Genomic DNA, 20,146 nt, shown 5'->3' with positions numbered 1-20,146 from the left:
CTCTGCAGCTGCCACCACAGCATCTGTCGTCTGTGATTCCTGCGGTACAGATCTATGCCGCGTACAAAACAAAATCTCCGACTTCCGATTCAGTGCGTTCAACACAACTGGGAAATAAGGGGGGAAACTAGCTCCGACTGGGAAAAGTCGATTTGAACGGTCATCCAACTCGGAATTCCAACTTGGGAACTCAGGCCTCTTTCCAGACCTCCGACTTTCCGGCCTGAAGATCTCTGATGTCAAGATTTGACCACGTATTTTTCCGAGTTCCCAGTTGTTTTGAACACGGCACTAGATCGACGTCTCGTCAGCAACACTAAAACTTCCGGGTCATGGAATGTCTACATTTTTCTAAATAGCGTGTCAATAACTTGTATTCATTAATTATATATGAAAAATAATTGTCTAAACATGAACAATTATTCATATATAAGTGACATTTGTATTAAATCTGGGTTTTAAAACATGTTCCAAGGTCAAATAAATGCCCCCAACGCGAATCACTCTATATGGAATAACGTTACATATTGGCTTATAGAGAAAAAACTATTATGTGTGCCGCAGTAAAAGTATTGTAGGGAATACTCAGAAGGGTCTGGTTCGATTCCAGGCTGTATCACAACCGGCCGTGATTGGGAGTCCCATAGGGCGGTGCATGATTGGCCCAGGGTGGTCCAGGTTTGGCTGGTGTAGGCCTTCACTGTAAATAATAATTTGTTCTTAACTGACCTGCCAAGTAAAATAAAGGTTAAATATATATATTTTTTTATAAATCACTTTATATGGAACACATTGATTTATAGAGAAAAAACTATTATTTTTGCCGATGTAAAAATAGTGTGGGAAGTACTCAGTAGGGTCTGTAGAATCTATATATATGGTGTTATGTCATGGTGGACTAAGGTCTATATGCCCAGAAGTCCTTTCTACTTCACCCACTCCATTGGTCCCAATGCAATACACTATAGGCCTATACATTACATATTGAATTATAGGGAGAACTATTCTAGGTCCCGAAAAAAAATGTATGTATATATCGTGCTGCCACCTCATACCGGATTCTCTGCTGTGCAGCAATATCAAGTGCCACCTCATACCTGATTCTCTGCTGGGCAGCAATATCAAGTGCCACCTCATACCTGATTCTCTGCTGGGCAGCAATATCAAGTGCACCCATATACCTGTAACGATACATCATGTAGATGTATAGAATGAACAGACTAGGTATATAGTGCTCCTACATGGTGTAACAATACATCATTAGGATGTATATCATGAATTACCACTAGTAGCTAACATAGTTAAGAAATATTCACTTCATTTTAATTCAAATAAAATTATGTTGCATTAATTAAAACCTATTGTAATTACAGCCAACCTTTTACATGTATCATTGCACACCCTGCAAATCACCAGCAGAGGGCGACCATTTAAAAAAAAAGCACATTCATTCTGTTGGTAAAGCTTACAAATTGGATCATAACTCTCCAAGTAGCAGAGATCCCACTCTGGAACTGTGATACAGCTGTAGAGTATATCATGTTAATTTCATTTGATTTATTTAGCCAGGATAGTCCACTCAATAAGAATTGCCACTGTTTTCCTAGGGTCCTGGGTCCCATACAATCAATAAAAGCATTCACATCACAAAGTTGTCTAGATAAAATACATAGACAGAAAGCATATACAACTCTCCTTCCGTAGCCTCCAACTGCTCTTAAATACAAGTAAAACTAAATGCATGCTCTTCAACCGATCGCTGCCTACACCTGCCCGCCCGCCCAGCATCACTACTCTGGACGGTTCTGACTTAGAATATGTGGACAACTACAAATACCTAGGTGTCTGGTTAGACTGTAAACTCTCCTTCCAGACTCACATCAAACATCTCCAATCCAAAGTTAAATCTAGAATTGGCTTCCTATTTCGCAACAAAGCATCCGTCACTCATGCTGCCAAACATGCCCTCGTAAAACTGACCATCCTACCGATCCTCGACTTCGGCGATGTCATTTACAAAATAGCCTCCAACACCCTACTCAACAAATTGGATGCAGTCTATCACAGTGCCATCCGTTTTGTCACCAAAGCCCCATATACTACCCACCACTGCGACCTGTACGCTCTCGTTGGCTGGCCCTCGCTTCATACTCATCACCAAACCCCCTGGTTCCAGGTCATCTACAAGACCCTGCTAGGTAAAGTCCCGCCTTATCTCAGCTCGCTGGTCACCATAGCAGCACCCACTCGTAGCACGCACTCCAGCAGGTGTATTTCACTGGTCATCCCCAGGGCCAATTCCTTCTTTGGCCGCCTCTCCTTCCAGTTCTCTGCTGCCAATGACTGGAACGAACTACAAAAATCTCTGAAACTGGAAACACTTATCTCCCTCACCAGCTTTAAGCACCAGCTGTCAGAGCAGCTCACAGATCAATGCACCTGTACATAGCCCATCTATAAATCGCCCAAACAATTACCTCATCCCCTACTGTATTTATTTATTTATTTTGCTCCCTTGCACCCCAGTATTTCTACTTTGCACATTCACCTACTGCAAATCTACAATTCCAGTGTTTTTGAATTGCCAAATTGTATTTACTTCACCACCATGGCCTTTTTTTATTGCCTTTACCTCCCTTATCTCACCTCATTTGCTCACATTGTATATAGACTTGTTTTTGTACTGTATTATTGACTGTATGTTTGTTTTACTCCATGTGTAACTCTGTGGTGTTGTATGTGTCGATCTGCTTTGCTTTATCTTTGCCAGGTCACAGTTGTAAATGAGAACTTGTTCTCAACTTGCCTACCTGGTTAAACAAAGGTAAAATAAATACAAATAAATAAATATACAACATACTCATTAGCATACATACTAAAATAGCAGTTCAAATCACAGCATACTCATTAGCATACATAGTAAAGCAGCACAGTTCAAATCACAGCATACACAGAAGCACACACATCATATGCAGTAGCATACACACTAAATCACACTCCAATTACATCTGTCTAGATTTGTGTGCAGCTCTTTTCAAGGCAGGCATACTGGCTAACTGTCATAAGGATAAGTCCAGCTTGTTCCAGACCAGTGGTCCAAAAAGCTGCAGGCTGCCTTTCAACAATATATTTAAACATTTGACTGAATCAAAGAGCTGCAGGCTGCCTTTCAACAATATATTAAAACATTTGACTAAATCAAAGATGATATATTTTATATATTCATGTTTATATTTTTTCAATATTCATAAATTAAATGTAAGAAAAGTTTTATCAAAATACTATTACAGAGCAAGTAGTAAAGCTTCATATGACACTCATTTCTGCTTTGTTAAATGTTTATATTTTATCTTAAAGGAGGACTGTAGCATCTAATGATGAAACATTATGGAGTCTTAAAGGAGGACTGTAGCATGATGACACATTATGGAGTCTTAAAGGAGGACTGTAGCATCTAATGATGAAACATTATGGAATCTTAAAGGAGGACTGTAGCATCTAATGATGAAACATTATGGAGTCTTAAAGGAGGACTGTAGCATGATGACACATTATGGAGTCTTAAAGGAGGACTGTAGCATCTAATGATGAAACATTATGGAGTCTTAAAGGAGGACTGTAGCATGATGACACATTATGGAGTCTTAAAGGAGGACTGTAGCATGATGACACATTATGGAGTCTTAAAGGAGGACTGTAGCATCTAATGATGAAACATTATGGAGTCTTAAAGGAGGACTGTAGCATGATGACACATTATGGAGTCTTAAAGGAGGACTGTAGCATCTAATGATGACACATTATGGAGTCTTAAAGGAGGACTGTAGCATGATGAAACATTATGGAGTCTTAAAGGAGGACTGTAGCATCTAATGATGACACATTATGGAGTCTTAAAGGAGGACTGTAGCATGATGAAACATTATGGAGTCTTAAAGGAGGACTGTAGCATCTAATGATGACACATTATGGAGTCTTAAAGGAGGACTGTAGCATCTAATGATGACACATTATGGAGTCTTAAAGGAGGACTGTAGCATCTAATGATGACACATTATGGAGTCTTAAAGGAGGACTGTAGCATCTAATGATGACACATTATGGAGTCTTAAAGGAGGACTGTAGCATCTAATGATGACACATTATGGAGTCTTAAAGGAGGACTGTAGCATCTATTGATGAAACATCAGCAGTATGAACAATAACAAAGTGTCTTCCCACTCCTGTTTTGGTAAAAAGCTAAGGGATGGGGCTGGAGAACTGTAACCACTCTCAAATTCATAGATAGACCTACGGATGCACACAGCGACCATCCATGATATCAACATTATTGTTTTAACCATGTTTCATGGCTATATAGTGTTTGTTTACATTTACTTCTGTTTATGAACTAAGCTCATGAGGCATTTATAAGTTATATTCTTCAACAATCAGTGGATATATATCATTAAACTAAGACCAAAAATGGATGTAGCAACTGCTGATTGCCCCTTGAAAAGGAGGCCAGGGCAAGGCCAAAATGACATAAATATGCCAACTTTTATCAATTATTTCTCAATTATGCTTTAAGATACAAATTTGAAATATATGTCTACATTCCTTCCTCCAAATGACCATTCTATGGATATAATTTGGTGAAAATCCCCCAAATTATTATAATTTTTTTGTATGGGATCACTTTTAAAACAGCTTCAATGTTTCGGCTATGTTGGCTAGTAAGCTATGGAGGTGGATGACTAGCTGTTTGTTGAAGAAGCATCCCGTCAACTACATTATACGTCACACTAGCAGCATCGCCTGAAAGATGCACATCGCTGACTGGAGTGGGTAACGAAATTGAGGGAAAGTAAAAGAAATTCAGACAAATGTATATTTTTCATTTATTTTATTAAAGAATAACATTATATTGAGACGTACAAAGGAAACCATGCATTGATTAGTTCAGAATGTTTATGAGTGAGAATTTAAAACATACCTAACATCTACTACAGATCAGTGAAGGCTGCTGAGGGGAGGACGGCTCATCATATTGGCCGGAATGGAGTGAATGGAATGGAATCAACCATTCCATTCATGTGTTTGACACCATTCCATTCATGTGTTTGACACCATTCCATTCATGTGTTTGACACCATTCCATTCACTCCACTCCAGCCATTATTATAAGCCGTCCTCCCCTCAGCAGCCTCCACTGCTCAGATCTGCATTTAAGGAATCAGTCAAACAGATATCAAAATGAGCACCTGGGTCTGTAGTGCTCCTACATGGCGTAACAATACATCATATATATAATAAACGCCCACTATTGGACACATTCCTAATATTGAGTTACACCCCCTTTTGCCCTCAGAACAGCCTCAATTTGTCGGGGCATGGACACTACAAGGTGTCAAAAACATTCCACAGGGATAATGGCCCATGTTGACTCCAATGCTTGTGTCAAGTTGGCTGGTAGTGAATCTCTACCCCGAATAGCTCGTTACGTCTCATCCCACAGACGCTCAATTGGATTGAGATAGCTTGTGATCGATCTGTTGAAGACCCCTGACTGAGTGTAGACAATTTGATTTCATGTTGCATAAACAAACACACATTTTCAGTCAAAAACATGCGTCGGAAAACAGCGGGCTATACTTGTGAACATAAGCAAGCATTTAAAGTTATACTGAACAAAAATGCAACATGTAAAGTGTTGGTCCAATGTTTCATGAGCTGAAATAAAAGATCCCAGAAATGTTCCATTTGCACAAAAAGCTTATTTCTATGAAATGTTGTGCACAATTTTATTTACATCCTTGTTAGTGAGCATTACTCCTTGCTAAGATAATCCATCCACCTGACGACAGGTGTGGCATTTCAAGAAGCTGATGAAACAGCATGATCCCGAGTGGTGCAGGTTTCTAAGGCACTGCATCTCAGTGCAAGAGGCATCACTACAGTCCCTGGTTCGAATCCAGGCTGTATCACATCCGGCCGTGATTGGGAATCCCATAGGGCGGCACACTATTGGCCCACAATTGCCTAGTTAAATAAAGGTTACATCATTACACAGGTGCACCTTGTGCTGGGGACAATAAAAGGCCACTCTAAAGTGTGCAGTTTTGTCACACAACGCCACAGATGTCTCAAGTCTGTTGCCAGATAATTGATGTTAATTTCTCTACCATGAGCCACCTCCAACGTTGTTTTAGAGAATTTGGCAGTACATCCAACCAGCCTCGCAACCGCAGAACATGTGTAACCACGCCAACCCAGGACATCCACATCCGGCTTCTTCACCTGCGGGATCTTCTGAGGCATAGGCCCACCCACTGAGTATTTCTGTCTGTAATAAAGCCCCTTTGTGGGTAAAAACTCAATCTGATTGGCTTGTCCTGGCTCCCCAGTGGGTGGGACTATGCCCTCCTAGGCCCACCCATGGCTGCGCCCCTGCCCAGTCATGTGAAATCTGTAGATTAGGGCCTAATCAATTTATTCATTAACTGATTTCCTTCTATGAACTGTAACTCAGTAAAATCTTTTAAATTGTTGCATGTTGCATTTATATTTTTGTTCAGTACATATGGGTTATCGTGCACAAAATGCTTATCAGCCAATGAAATGTGTTGATGGCCAAACGCTAAATTGTAGCCGGTCACATCAGCCCTATGCTAAGTTCAACAGCTAGTACTGCTTATATCCTGGCACAAGTGCATCAGCCAATTAAAATCGTTGAAGTAGTTGGACCTGTTTCAACACTTGTTCCTGGATGGAAGTGTCTAACATACCTCAGTCCAACAGCATGTTCTGGTCATTAAAGTAACGATCACGTGTATTGTGTTGAAAAGGGACAGCTTGAAAATGAAGAATGAATTTAATAAGGAGCTACCCTTTCTTCAGCAACACACTGCTATTGCATAATAATCATATTGCATAGGCTATATTACATGGACGTGTACACCTAAATGTAGGCTGACATTCTCTATGGATTTTATAATAACACTTGGCTGTCATTTGTATTGTGGCGTACAGCAGGTCAGCCACCAGGGGGAGACTCATCGAGGCCTGGTGACAGACGGAGTATATATCACGAGGCGCTGGCTCCATCTGCTGGACGTGCCAGGTCTCAACGGGCTCTCCAGCCAGGACTAATTGGGGCTGATTGGGAGCTGGTGAGTAATCAAGGGCTGATTGCTCACCAGCTGTGCAAGGCCCATAAAGCTGCCAGAAGGGCAGCACACAGGGAAGAGTGGGGGAAGAAAGGACTCCTGTATAGTTGGGGACGGTTGCAGAGGTAACAGGAGTGAGTTCAGTTTTTGACCCCCACAGGATACAGCAAGATCCGGAGCCCAGAAGATGGTATCCCGGAGAGGGTCTCATGGGGGAGACCTATCCTTTTCTTTTGAACTATTATTTTAATAAACACCTTTGAAACTGAGCTGATCCTACTCTGTCCATGTCTGATCTGTGTAAACGTTTTGACCCAACCCCCTGGTCTGCCACAGTATATTCTTATGCAGGCCTACAATATTTTATAGTTTATGCATTATTAGAATAATCCACTTCGTCACAAGCGTTTTGGGTCGAGCATCAAGGACCGACATTGAACAGCTTGTTCCTCAATAACCCACGGTTAAAAAGCTTGATGCGAGGTGGACTTGAACCCACGGTTAAAAAGCTTGATGCAGGGTGGACTTGAACCCACGGTTAAAAAGCTTGATGCAGGGTGGACTCAAACCCACGATTAAAAAGCTTGATGCAGGGTGGACTCAAACCCACGATTAAAAAGCTTGATGCAGGGTGGACTCAAACCCACGATTAAAAAGCTTGATGCAGGGTGGACTCAAACCCACGATTAAAAAGCTTGATGCAGGGTGGACTTGAACCGACGGTTAAAAAGCTTTAGCAGTGTGTGCCACCTAGATGTGATGATGATAGCGATAGCCAGTGGTGTAAAGTACTTAAGTAAAAATACTTTAAAGTACTACTTAAGTCGTTTTTTGGGGTATCCGTATGTTATTTTACCATTAATATTTTTGACAACTTTTACTTCACTACATTCCTACAGAAAATAATGCATTTCCCTGACACCGTAAAGTACTCTGAACATTTTGAATGCTTAGCAGGACAGGAGAATTGTCAAATTCACGCACTAATGAGGAGAACATCCCTGGTCATCCCTACTGCCTCTAATCTGTCTCTAAACACAAATGCGTCATTTGTAAATATGAGTGTTGGAATGTGCCCCTGGCTATCCGTAAATTTAAAAAAAAAATAGAAAATATTTATACGTAAGTATATTTAAAACCAAATACTTTAGACTTTTACTCAAGTAGTATTTTACTGGGTGACTTTCACTTGAGTCATTTTCTATTATGGTGATGGATTCTGGGTACTAACTCCTAAACTTGGGACAGGATTAATTATCAGGTATCCTATTGAAATATTGAGTGCTTAGGTTCAGAGGGTCTACACCAGAATTGAATGGTTATCTGTAGGAGGAAGGTATATAGTGTGTGCAATTAAACTTGGAATGTGCTGAGTGCAGGGAAAGTGATCACATGTGGCAGGCATTGATAAGGGGAGAGAGTCATGGATTTGTGATGGGGGGGGGGGTCAGGTCGAGGTCAGGTCACGTTAAGGGAGAAAGAAAAGTTTATGGCCCGTATCACTTAGTTTCCTGCCTAGCAGTAAAGAGACTATGTTTGTTCAGACGTGTAGGAGGAGACTCAGCCTAGGAGAAAGGGTTCAATATCAGTGCTTGTGTGAACAACGTATGTCTGATGCAGCTGTACTGACCCTCTGGGAAGAATAAACTTGGTTTAAGCTTTCATATTGTCCTTTGAGTTTTAACTCTGAAAATTAGAACCTAAGAAAGGTATCTTTACTTTTACCTTGGGTACTTTTTCCACCACTGGCGACAGACTACATGACTGCTACACTATTTGATAAATCCATAAGTCTTTTTTTTTTTAACGATGATAAACTTTTTTGTAAGGACCTGATTTATCTTTTTCTCATAAAAACACATAGCCAGGGTTGATCTATTTTTAGAACTAACACTGGTTGGTGTATAGAATATCTAAGATATTTGATAGGCTGAGGCAGAAGTTGTGCCAGGATGTAATCACTGCCACCTGGGGATGTTAGCATAGGGTTGATGTTATCTGATGGAAGCAGCTACAAATTAGCGGTCAGTCACATTTAAGTAAATCAACACTTTTCATTGGCTGATATGCATTTTGTGTGTGAAAACCATTTAGCTTTAAATGCTTGCTTATGTTCGCAAATATGGCCCCAGCCTTTATATTCAATCATGTGATTTCATGTCCTCTTTCCACAATGAGAGCAGTGGTATGGCTTTTATCATGTGTCTTCTGGTGTGATTTCAGGCTCCCTAACAAGGTAAAAGTAATTCCACATTGAGAGCAATTGAAAGATTTCTCTCCTGTGTGTATTCTTTCATGTGTTTTAAGGCTTACTAACCACCTAAAACCCTGTCCACAATGAGAACAGTGGTAAGGCTTCGCTCCTGTGTGTATTCCTTTATGCTTATTCAGGTACCTTAACCGGGTAAAACTCTTTCCACACTGGAAGCATTGGAAAGGCTTCTCCCCTGTGTGTATCCTCTCATGCTCTTTGAGATGCCATGACTGGATGAATCTCTTTTCACACTGCAAGCATTGGAAGGGCTTTTCTCCTGTGTGAATTATCTTATGTTCTTTCAGCTTCTCTAACCGTGTAAAAGCATTCCCACACTGAGAGCATTGAAAAGGCTTCTCTCCTGTATGTGTCCTCTCATGTGTTTTCAGGGTCACTAACCACCTAAAACTCTGTCCACAATGAGAACAGTGGTAAGGCTTCTCTTGTTCTCTTATGCCTATTCAGGTCCCTTAACCGGGTAAAACTATTTCCACACTGGGAGCATTGGAAAGGCTTCTCTCCTGTGTGTATTCTCTTATGCTCTTTCAAATGTGATGACTGGATAAATCTCTTTCCACACTGAGAGCATTGGAAAGGCCTCTCTGCAGTGTGTGTTCTCTTATGCTTTTTGAGGTCACTTGATGAGAAAAATCTATTTCCATACTGGGAGCAGTGGTGTGGTTTCACTGTTTTGGGCATCTCTGGGTCTGGTTCCCCTGAAGTACTTCCGCTGTCAGAGTAAGAGTCTGGTCTCTCTCCTGCCAAAGACAGAGTATTTTGTTAAACAGAGAGACCAAAATGAAACCTCCATATGATTCAACTATCTTCTTATGAGGTTTAATCCAGACAAGATACCTCATTATTTACATTTGACTCATTTAGCACAACACTCTTATCCAGAGAGACTTACAGGAGCAATTAGGGTTAAGTGCCTTGCACATGGACAGATTTTTCACCTAGTTAGCTCCGGGATTCGAACAAGGGACTCGGTTACTGGCCCAACACCTTTAACCGCTACACTACCGCCAGAGTTATCATAAGCTCCTAATTCCCAGTGAGAAATTTCACTTGATTGACCCTCTAAGTCGGAATTACAGGTGGGAAATTCTGAGAAAATGTTACTCGAGTTGTGACGTTTCACCACTGACCTTTGACCTTTTCAACCAAAATCATTTTTTTGACAATGACAAGCTTATCAATATGTATAATGTAGCTAATTTGACCAGCGCCAATTCTAAGCAAGCTAGCTAACTTTATTATTAGCAATGTTAAATCTTATTTGCTTGAAGAATTGTTTCGACATCAAAAGCACTTGAACACATGAATCATGTTGGACTTCCCACTTCCTAGTTTCCCACTTCCCAGGAGCACATAAATACCCAATAGTTCCACCATGTCAGAGAAAATTAAGGTGCTGATTGTAAAAAGGATTTAATGAATTTTGTAGGAATATAAATTAAATGTGGAACGCCACAAGTGGACGTTCATTATACACTGCTCAAAAAAATAAAGGGAACACTAAAATAACACATCCTAGATCTGAATGAATGAAATAATCTTATGAAATACTTTTTTCTTTACATAGTTGAATGTGCTGACAACAAAATCACACAAAAATAATCAATGGAAATTCAATATATCAACCCATGGAGGTCTGGATTTGGAGTCACACTCAAAATTAAAGTGGAAAACCACACTACAGGCTGATCCAACTTTGATGTAATGTCCTTAAAACAAGTCAAAATGAGGCTCAGTAGTGTGTGTGGCCTCCACGTGCCTGTATGACCTCCCTACAACGCCTGGGCATGCTCCTGATGAGGTGGCGGATGGTCTCCTGAGGGATCTCCTCCCAGACCTGGACTACAGCATCCGCCAACTCCTGGACAGTATGTGGTGCAACGTGGCGTTGATGGATGGAGCGAGACATGATGTCCCAGATGTGCTCAATTGGATTCAAGTCTGGGGAACGGGCGGGCCAGTTCATAGCATCAATGCCTTCCTCTTGCAGGAACTGCTGACAAACTCCAGCCACATGAGGTCTAGCATTGTCTTGCATTATGAGGAACCCAGGGCCAACCGCACCAGCATATGGTCTCACAAGGAGTCTGAGGATCTCATCTCGGTACCTAATGGCAGTCAGGCTACCTCTGGCGAGCACATGGAGGTCTGTGCGGCCCCCCAAAGAAATGCCACCCCACACCATGACTGACCCACCGCCAAACCGGTCATGCTGGAGGATGTTGCAGGCAGCAGAACGTTCTGCACGGCATCTCCAGACTCTGTCACGTCTGTCACATGTGCTCAGTGTGAACCTGCTTTCATCTGTGAAGAGCACAGGGCGCCAGTGGCGAATTTGCCAATCTTGGTGTTCTCTGGCAAATGCCAAACGTCCTGCACAGTGTTGGGCTGTAAGCACAACCCCCACCTGTGGACGTCGGGCCCTCATACCACCCTCATGGAGTCTGTTTCTGACCGTTTGAGCAGACACATGCACATTTGTGGCCTGCTGGAGGTCATTTTGCAGACCTCTGGCAGTGCTCCTCCTGCTCCTCCTTGTACAAAGGCGGAGGTAGCGGTCCTGCTGCTGGGTTGTTGCCCTCCTACGGCCTCCTCCACATCTCCTGATGTACTGGCCTTTCTCCTGGTAGCGCCTCCATGCTCTGGACACTACGCTGACAGACACAGCAAACCTTCTTGCCACAGCTCGCATTGATGTGCCATCCTGGATGAGCCGCACTACCTGAGCCACTTGTGTGGGTAGACTCCGTCTCATGCTACCACTAGAGTGAAAGCACCGCCAGCATTCAAAAGTGACCAAAACATCAGCCAGGAAGCATAGGAACTGAGAAGTGGTCTATGGTCACCACCTGCAGAACCACTCCTTTATTGGGGGTGTCTTGCTAATTGCCTATAATTTCCACCTGTTGTCTATTCCATTTGCACAACAGCATGTGAAATTTATTGTCAATCAGTGTTGCTTCCTAAGTGGACAGTTTGATTTCACAGAAGTGTGATTGACTTGGAGTTACATTGTGTTGTTTAAGTGTTCCCTTTATTTTTTGGAGCAGTGCAAAAGCAGCAGCTACTTTTCCTGGGGTCCACACAAAACATGAAACATAATACAGAATGACATCATTAGACAAGAACAACTCAAGGACAGAACTACATACATTTTAAAAAAAGCACACGTAGCCTACATATCAATGCATACACACAAACTATCTAGGTCAAATAGGGGAGAGGCGTTGTGCCACGAGGTGTTGCTTTATCTGATTTTTGAGCCAGGTTTGCTGTTTATTTGAGCAGTATGAGATGGAAGGAAGTTCCATGCAATAAGGGCTCTATATAATACTGTACGTTTTCTTGAATTTGATCTGGAGACTATGAAAAGACCCCTGGTGGGATAAGTGTGTGTGTCAGAGCTGTGTGTAAGTTGACTATGCAAACAATTTGGGATTTTCAACACATTCATGTTTCTTATAAAAAAAGAAGTGATGCAGTCAGTCTCTCCTCAACTCTTAGCCAAGAGAGACTGGCATGCATAGTATTTATTTCAGCCCTCTAATTACAATTAAGAGCAAAACGTTCCGCTCTATTCTGGGCCAGCTCCAGCTTAACTAGGTCTTTCCTTGCTGCACTGGACCACACGACTGGACAATATTCAAGATTAGACAAAACTAGAGCCTACAGAACTTGCCTATTGGAGTGTGGTGGCAAAAAAAGCAGAGCATTTCTTTATTACGGCTAGACCTCTCCCCATCTTTACAACCATTGAATCTATATGTTTTGACCATGACAGTTTACAATCTAAAGTAATGCAAGTAATTTAGTCTCCTCAACTTGTTCAACAGCCACACCATTCATTACCAGATTCAGCTGAGGTCTAGCACTTCGGGAATGATTTGTACCAAATACAATGCTCTTAGTTTTAGAGATGTTCAGGGCCAGTTTATTACTGGCCACCCATTCCAAAACAGACTGCAACTCTTTGTTAAGGGTTTCAGTGACTTCATTAGCTGTGGTTGCTGATGCAGAATATGGTTGAATCATCAGCATACATGGACACACATGCTTTGTTTAATGCCAGTGGCAGGTCATTGGTAAAAATAGAAAAGAGTAGAGGGCCTAGAGAGCTGCCCTGCGGTACACCACACTTTACATGTTTGACATTAGAGACGCTTCTATTAAAGAAAACCCTTTGAGTTCTATTAGATAGCTCTGAATCCACGATAAGGCAGAGGTTGAAAAGCCATAGCACATACGTTTTTTCAACAACACGTTATGGTCAATAATATCAAAGGCTGCACTGAAATCTAACAGTACAGCTCCCACAATCTTCTTATTATCAATTTCTTTCAACCAATCATGAGTCATTTGTGTCAGTGCAGTACATGTTGAGTGCCCTTCTCTATTAGAGGTCGACCAATTAATCGGAATGGCCGATTAATTAGGTTCGATTTCAAGTTTTCATAACAATCGGTAATCGGTATTTTTGGACACCGATTTGCCGATTTATTTATTTAAAAGAAATGTTTACACCTATATTTAACTAGGCAAGTCAGTTAAGAACACATTCTTATTTTCAATGACGGCCTAGAAATGGTGGGTTAACTGCCTTGTTCAGGGGCAGAACGACTGATTTTTACCTTGTCAACTCGGGGATTCAATCTTGCAACCTTACGGTTAACTAGTCCAACGCTCTAACCACCTGCTTTACATTGTACTCCACGAAGAGCCTGCCTGTTAGGCGAATGCAGTAAGAAGCCAAGGTAAGTTGCTAGCTAGCATTAAACTTATCTTATAAAAAACAATCAATTAATCAATCATAATCACTAGTTAACTACACATGGTTGATAATATTACTACTTTATCTAGCCTGTCCTGCATATAATCGATGCGGTGCGCATTCGCGAAAAAGGACTGTCATTGCTCCAACGTGTACCTAACCATAAACATCAATGTCTTTCTTAAAATCAATACACAAGTATATATTTTTAAACCTGCATATTTAGCTAAAAGAAATCCAGGTTAGCAGGCAATATTAACCAGGTGAAATTGTGTCACTTCTCTTGCATTCATTGCACGCAGAATCAGGGTATATGCAACAGTTTGGGCCGCCTGGCTCGTTGCGAACTAATTTGCCAGAATTTAACGTAATTATGACATAACATTGAAGGTTGTGCAATGTAACAGGAATATTTAGACTTAGGGATGCCACCCGTTAGATAAAATACGGAATGGTTCCATATTTCACTGAAAGAAAAAAACGTTTTGTTTTCGAGATGATAGTTTCCGGATTCGACCATATTAATGACCTAAGGCTCATATTTCTGTGTGTTTATTATATTATAATTAAGTCTATGATTTGATAGAGCAGTCTGACTGAGCAGTGGTAGGCACCAGCAGCTCTTCGCAATGCTTCAAGCGTTGCGCTGTTTATGACTTCAAGCCTATCAACTCCCAAGATTAGGCTGGTGTAACCGATGTGAAATGGCTAGCTAGTTAGCGGGGTGCGCGCTAATAGCATTTCAAACGTCACTCGCTCTGAGACTTGGAGTAGTTGTTCCCCTTGCTCTGCATGGGTGACGCTGCTTCGAGGGTGGCTGTTGTCGATGTGTTCCTGGTTCGAGCCCAGGTAGGAGCGAGGAGAGGGACGGAAGCTATACTGTTACACTGGCAATACTAAAGTGCCTATAAGAACATCCAACAGTCAAAGGTATATGAAATACAAATCGTATAGAGAGAAATAGTCCTATAATTCCTATAATAACTACAACCTAAAACTTCTTACCTGGGAATATTGAAGACTCATGTTAAAAGGAACCACCAGCTTTCATATGTTCTCATGTTCTGAGCAAGGCACTTAAACGTTAGCTTTCTTACATGGCACATATTGCACTTTTACTTTCTTCTCAAACACTTTGTTTTTGCATTATTTAAACCAAATTGAACATGTGTCATTACTTATTTGAGGCTAAATTGATTTTATTGATGTATTATATTAACTTAAAATAAGTGTTCATTCAGTATTGTTGTAATTGTCATTATTACAAAAAAATGTTAAAATAAAACTTTTTTTTTTAAATATAAATCGGCATCGGTTTTTTTTGTCCTCCAAAAATCGGTATCGGCGTTGAAAAATCATAATCGGTCGACCTCTATTCTCTATAAGCATGCTGAAAGTCTGTTGTTAATTTGTTTACCGAGAAATAGCATTGTATTTGGTCAAACACAATTATTTCCAACAATTTGCTAAGTGCTGGCAGCAAGCTTATAGGTCTGCTGCTAGAACCAGTAAAGGTCACTTTACCACTCTTGGGTAGCGGAATTACTTTGGTTTCCCTCCAGGCCTGAGGACAAAGACATTCCTCCAGGCTCAGATTAAAAATATGACAGATAGGAGTGGCTATAGAGTCAGCTACTGTCCTCAGTAGGTTTCCATATAAGTTATCAATGCCAGGAGGTTTGTCATTATTGATCGATAACAATTTTTCCACCTTCCCCACTAACTTTGCAAAATTCAAACTTGGACTGCTTTTCTTTCATTTTTTAAATTTTTTATGCATTAATATAATTGCTCACTGTTTGTCGTGAGAATTTCCTGCCTAAGTTTGCCCACTTTGTCAATGAAATAATAATTTCAATAATTGGCAACATTAAATGGTTTTGTAATGAACATGCCATCTGATTCGATAAAAGACGCAGTTGAGAATGTCTTTCTGCCCATAATTTCATTCAAAGTACTCAAGTTTTTTTCCATAATTCTTTATATCATTGATCTTGGCTTCATAACGTTTATTATGTTTGTTGAGTTTAGTCACATAATTTCTCAATTTGCAGTAAGTAAACTAGTCAGATGTACAGACTTATTAGCCACTCCTTTTGCCCCATCTCTTTCAACCATACAGTTTTTCAATTCCTCATCAATCCATATACATCTACATGATGTATTGTTACACCATGTAGAAGAAGTATAGACCTAGTCTGTTCATTATATATATATGTACATGATGTATTGTTACACCATGTACGAGCACTTTAGACCTAGCTGCTCATTTTGATATCTGTTTGACTGTTGACATTTCCATTCTATGCATCCACTGCCCCACAGCCCAGGCAGGCAATTCATAAACTAATCTCCACTGGAAAAAGGTATCTAGACATTTTTACAACATGCTTTTAGTCCAACATTTGGTTTGCAACATTTGTATAAACTATCTGCCTCGACAACAATGTTGCAATTTAGAAATGCGATCTACACCCTGCCTTAGAGAATAAACATCACCGGATGAGAGCAACCTTTTCTGAGCCACTCAAAATCAATCATCATCATCATCATCAGTATTACGGATACATTTAAAGAAATGTCAATAGAAAAAAAGTTCGACGAAATTGCATCTGGTTTGCTGTCATTCCAGCTTCAGAGTTTGATGTGATTGTGTTAACTAGCTAGCAATGGAGATGCACGTTAGCCAGCCTGCATAGCAACCATTTCTGTTTAGAACAAACAACCAGTGTGCTTGGCTAGAAACTATGCCAATAGAAGGGACAACCAGTGCTTGTCTCTAAACCTCAGAAAATATAACTAAATACTGGCTTATTTCCGGACTACAGTGCATTTGGGAAAGTATTCAGACCCTTCCCTTTTCCCACAGTTTGTTACGTCACAGCCTTATTCTAAAATTGATTAAATTATTTATTTTCCTCATCAATCTACACACAATACCCCATAATGACAAAGTGAAAAAAGGTTTAAGGCTGTAACGTAACAAAATGTGGAAAAAGTCAAAGGGTCTGATTCAACATTAGTCGACATTGACAGGAGCGCTCCAAACAAGACAATTAATAAATTGACCAAACTCGTAAATAGAATGAAATAATCCAAAACTTGCAAACAACGTGTCCACACCGACAATGACAACGGTACACGACTGTAAATAATATGTTAAATGCGTTAAACAGAAATTACCATAAACAAACATTGTAGATGAGAAATTATGGGTAATTGTAGGCTACTACTGGCGATTTGTGTAATGGGGAATTGATAGACTAACAATCAAAGGGCAAAAACAATTCAATGAGTTAAATTCAGAATTTACCAAAGTTAGCTCGCTAACTCTATCTCGCTACGTATTTCCCTTCAAACGGGGTACGACAGTTGAACTAAATGTATTGGACATTAATAAATTATAGTCTCCAAGAATCAATGGATATGCCTTTATTAGCCCAAACGTAGACCCCTTTTTATTCATTATTAGCCCAAACGTATACCACGGGAGGTGGTAGCATCTAACAATTTGACTTAATTATTTCCTAGGCACTGCTCGGTGATGTAAGGGACGACCTTTTAAAGAAACACTGCATACTGACTATGAATATTAATTCTGACATGGAACACGTGCTGCTACACGGATACAGATTTGGTCGCTATGGAATCCAACGCATTCGCTATGGAACGCCAGAGACCCAATCTTATTAATACATGAACTAATGAATAAAGGGGTCTAAGTTCGAGCAAGGCATATATATCATTCCTTTAAAAATCCCCAAATGCATGTAACAATCACAGATTGGTCCTTTAACAATTCCTACAGTACTGAACAACATATTCATGTGTAGAACTTCAATAGAATGCCCCTTTAAAACCACACATTAGTTCAAGAACTGCATAGTTTGTGGCCCTATTTTAAGACGGTACTCACTGGTGTTAATCGGATCTTCAGGCTCCTCCTCCTCATCTCCGTCTTCTTTTACTCCCAAAATGTCTTTCTCTTTTGAGATCGCTTCCTCTTCCACTCCAAAAGGTTCTTCCATTATAACATCCTCATTTTCATTTATTGAGATAGCCTCCTCTTCCTCTTTTACTCCAAAAGGTTCTTTCTCTTCTTTCACTGTAACATCCTCTTCCTCTTTCAATGTGATAGCCTCCTCTTCCTCCTTTTTAATTCTGAAAGCGTCCTCTTCCATTGTGACAGCCTCTACCCCCTCTTCCTTTTTCACCCCAAAAGGCTCGTTCACTTCTTGGACTGTTACATCCTCTTCCTCCTCTTTTATTCTGAAATCTTCTTCCACTGTAACAGCCTCTATGCCCTCTTCCTCTTTCACTCCAAAAGGTTCTTTCTCTTCTTTCACTGTAACATCATTTTCTTCTTTCAATGTGATAGCCTCCTCTTCTTCCGTTTTCACTCTGAAAGCTTCTTCCTCTTCTTTCACTGTAATATCCTCCTCTTCTTTTACGACAATGTTCAGACCCAGAGCTTCTTTCTCCATCCAGCAGAGCTTCTGTTCTGTAGCAGGGGGGGAGTAGCTTAGTGAACTCATGGTCGGGGATGTTAGTTAGCAAGTTAGTTAGCATTTGCTACTAGCCTGGTGCTGGTATACCTTTTTTGACAAATTGGTAAAATTTACAAGCAAATGACTTTTACGTTAATACGTACACATAATTGTCTTTAAAACACGGATTAATATACACAAGAACGGTCTAAAGAGCTTCAACGTTTCGCTTTTATGTTGACAAGCAAGCTACCGAAATGGTTGAATAAGTAGCCTTGTTGGTCGTTGAAGAAGCGTCCAGTCCCGTCCACTAGATTATACGTCACGCAAGAAGTACCACATGAAAGACTCACAACGCCATCTGTTGACTGGAGTGCGTAACGCAGTTTCGACAAATATTCATGACATTGTTTATTCTGGCAAACAATTTCAAAATAAGTCATTTAAAACCAACCAGTTTGAAAAAGGATCTTGACAAACATAAAAAATAAAAACAGTTTGTGTAGAGGAGGGGGGGGGGGGTCATGTTAAAAGTAGAGAGCCTGTACCAATCCCAAAATCATCCCCTAAAACCTATGCCCTTGTGGACATCTGAGGGGGATTTGATTCGTATAAGATTGGCCCAGGCGCTCCACTTCTAAATTGACCCACTTTATGACAACAGTTTTTTTTTTTTTAAATGGACCCTTGAAGCTGACCCTTTTTTTTATCTGAGATTAATTGCTGCTCTGGAATGTCTCCTGTTGTCATATTTCAATATCACTGTTTTCTGAGTGTCATATTTCAAGAACACAGTAAAACATTTGTGATAGAAAAGTCTGACTGTCTCTATTATCATTCAGTAGGTCCATAGAATTATATGGTCACTCCCAGTAAGGTCAATTTAGAATTCTATGGTCACTCCCAGTAAGGTCAACTTTGAGTGATTGATATCCCAGGCTTATATGCGCTGTGCTCAGGAGCCTGGGGACAAGGTGTCTGTGTATTGACCATGTTGAGTGGTTAATGTGTGGTCTATCTATGGTCAGAGGGAGCTGGGGTGCAGACGGTGAGAGGAGGTGGAGAGGACGGTGAGGAGGTGGAGAGGACGGTGAGAGGAGGTGGTTGGAGGTGGAGAGGACGGTGGGAGTGGAGGTGGTGGAGGTGTTTGGGGTGGAGAGGACTGTGGGAGTGGAGAGAGTGAGGACAGTGGGAGTGGAGGTGGTGGAGGTGTTTGGGGTGGAAAGGACAGTGGTGGAGGTATTTGGGGTGGAGAGGACTGTGGACTCAGCGGAGGACATCCCAGCCACTTTGCAGTGTTGGCACTGCTACTTCCTACCTGACGGGTAAGATGACATCACTTCTAATTATACAATCAATCAATCAATTAATCAATCAATCAATGTAAATTACATGGTTATTATATATGGCCCTTTTTTTTTTTTTTTTACATCAGTCGTTGTCACAAAGTGCTTTTACAGTAACCCGGCCT

The 20,146-nt window shown here is 40.7% G+C and overlaps 1 protein-coding gene across 2 annotated transcripts; it reads right to left on the bottom strand.

Annotated features, from left to right (window-relative positions):
• Positions 1-8,355: 8,355 nt before the first annotated feature.
• On the bottom strand, positions 8,356-19,010 carry LOC115178222 (zinc finger protein with KRAB and SCAN domains 3-like). 2 transcript variants are annotated; one of them, XM_029739320.1, is made up of 3 exons: positions 18,840-19,010; positions 18,105-18,689; positions 8,356-10,160 (listed from the first exon to the last, which is right to left on the bottom strand). In XM_029739320.1, exons 2-3 carry the CDS (start codon positions 18,670-18,672, stop codon positions 9,805-9,807), a joined length of 924 nt encoding a protein of 307 aa, XP_029595180.1. In that variant the 5' UTR covers positions 18,673-18,689; positions 18,840-19,010; the 3' UTR covers positions 8,356-9,804. The 2 variants fall into 2 exon arrangements, with proteins under 2 accessions (XP_029595180.1, XP_029595179.1); XM_029739319.1 differs by having other exon boundaries at positions 18,105-19,010.
• Positions 19,011-20,146: the final 1,136 nt, after the last annotated feature.

The sequence above is a fragment of the Salmo trutta genome, chromosome 38 (assembly GCF_901001165.1).
Source record: "Salmo trutta chromosome 38, fSalTru1.1, whole genome shotgun sequence".
Lineage (NCBI taxonomy): Eukaryota > Metazoa > Chordata > Actinopteri > Salmoniformes > Salmonidae > Salmo > Salmo trutta.
The sequence above is the reverse complement of the archived record's forward strand: the minus strand, read 5'-3'. Positions and strand labels throughout refer to the sequence as shown.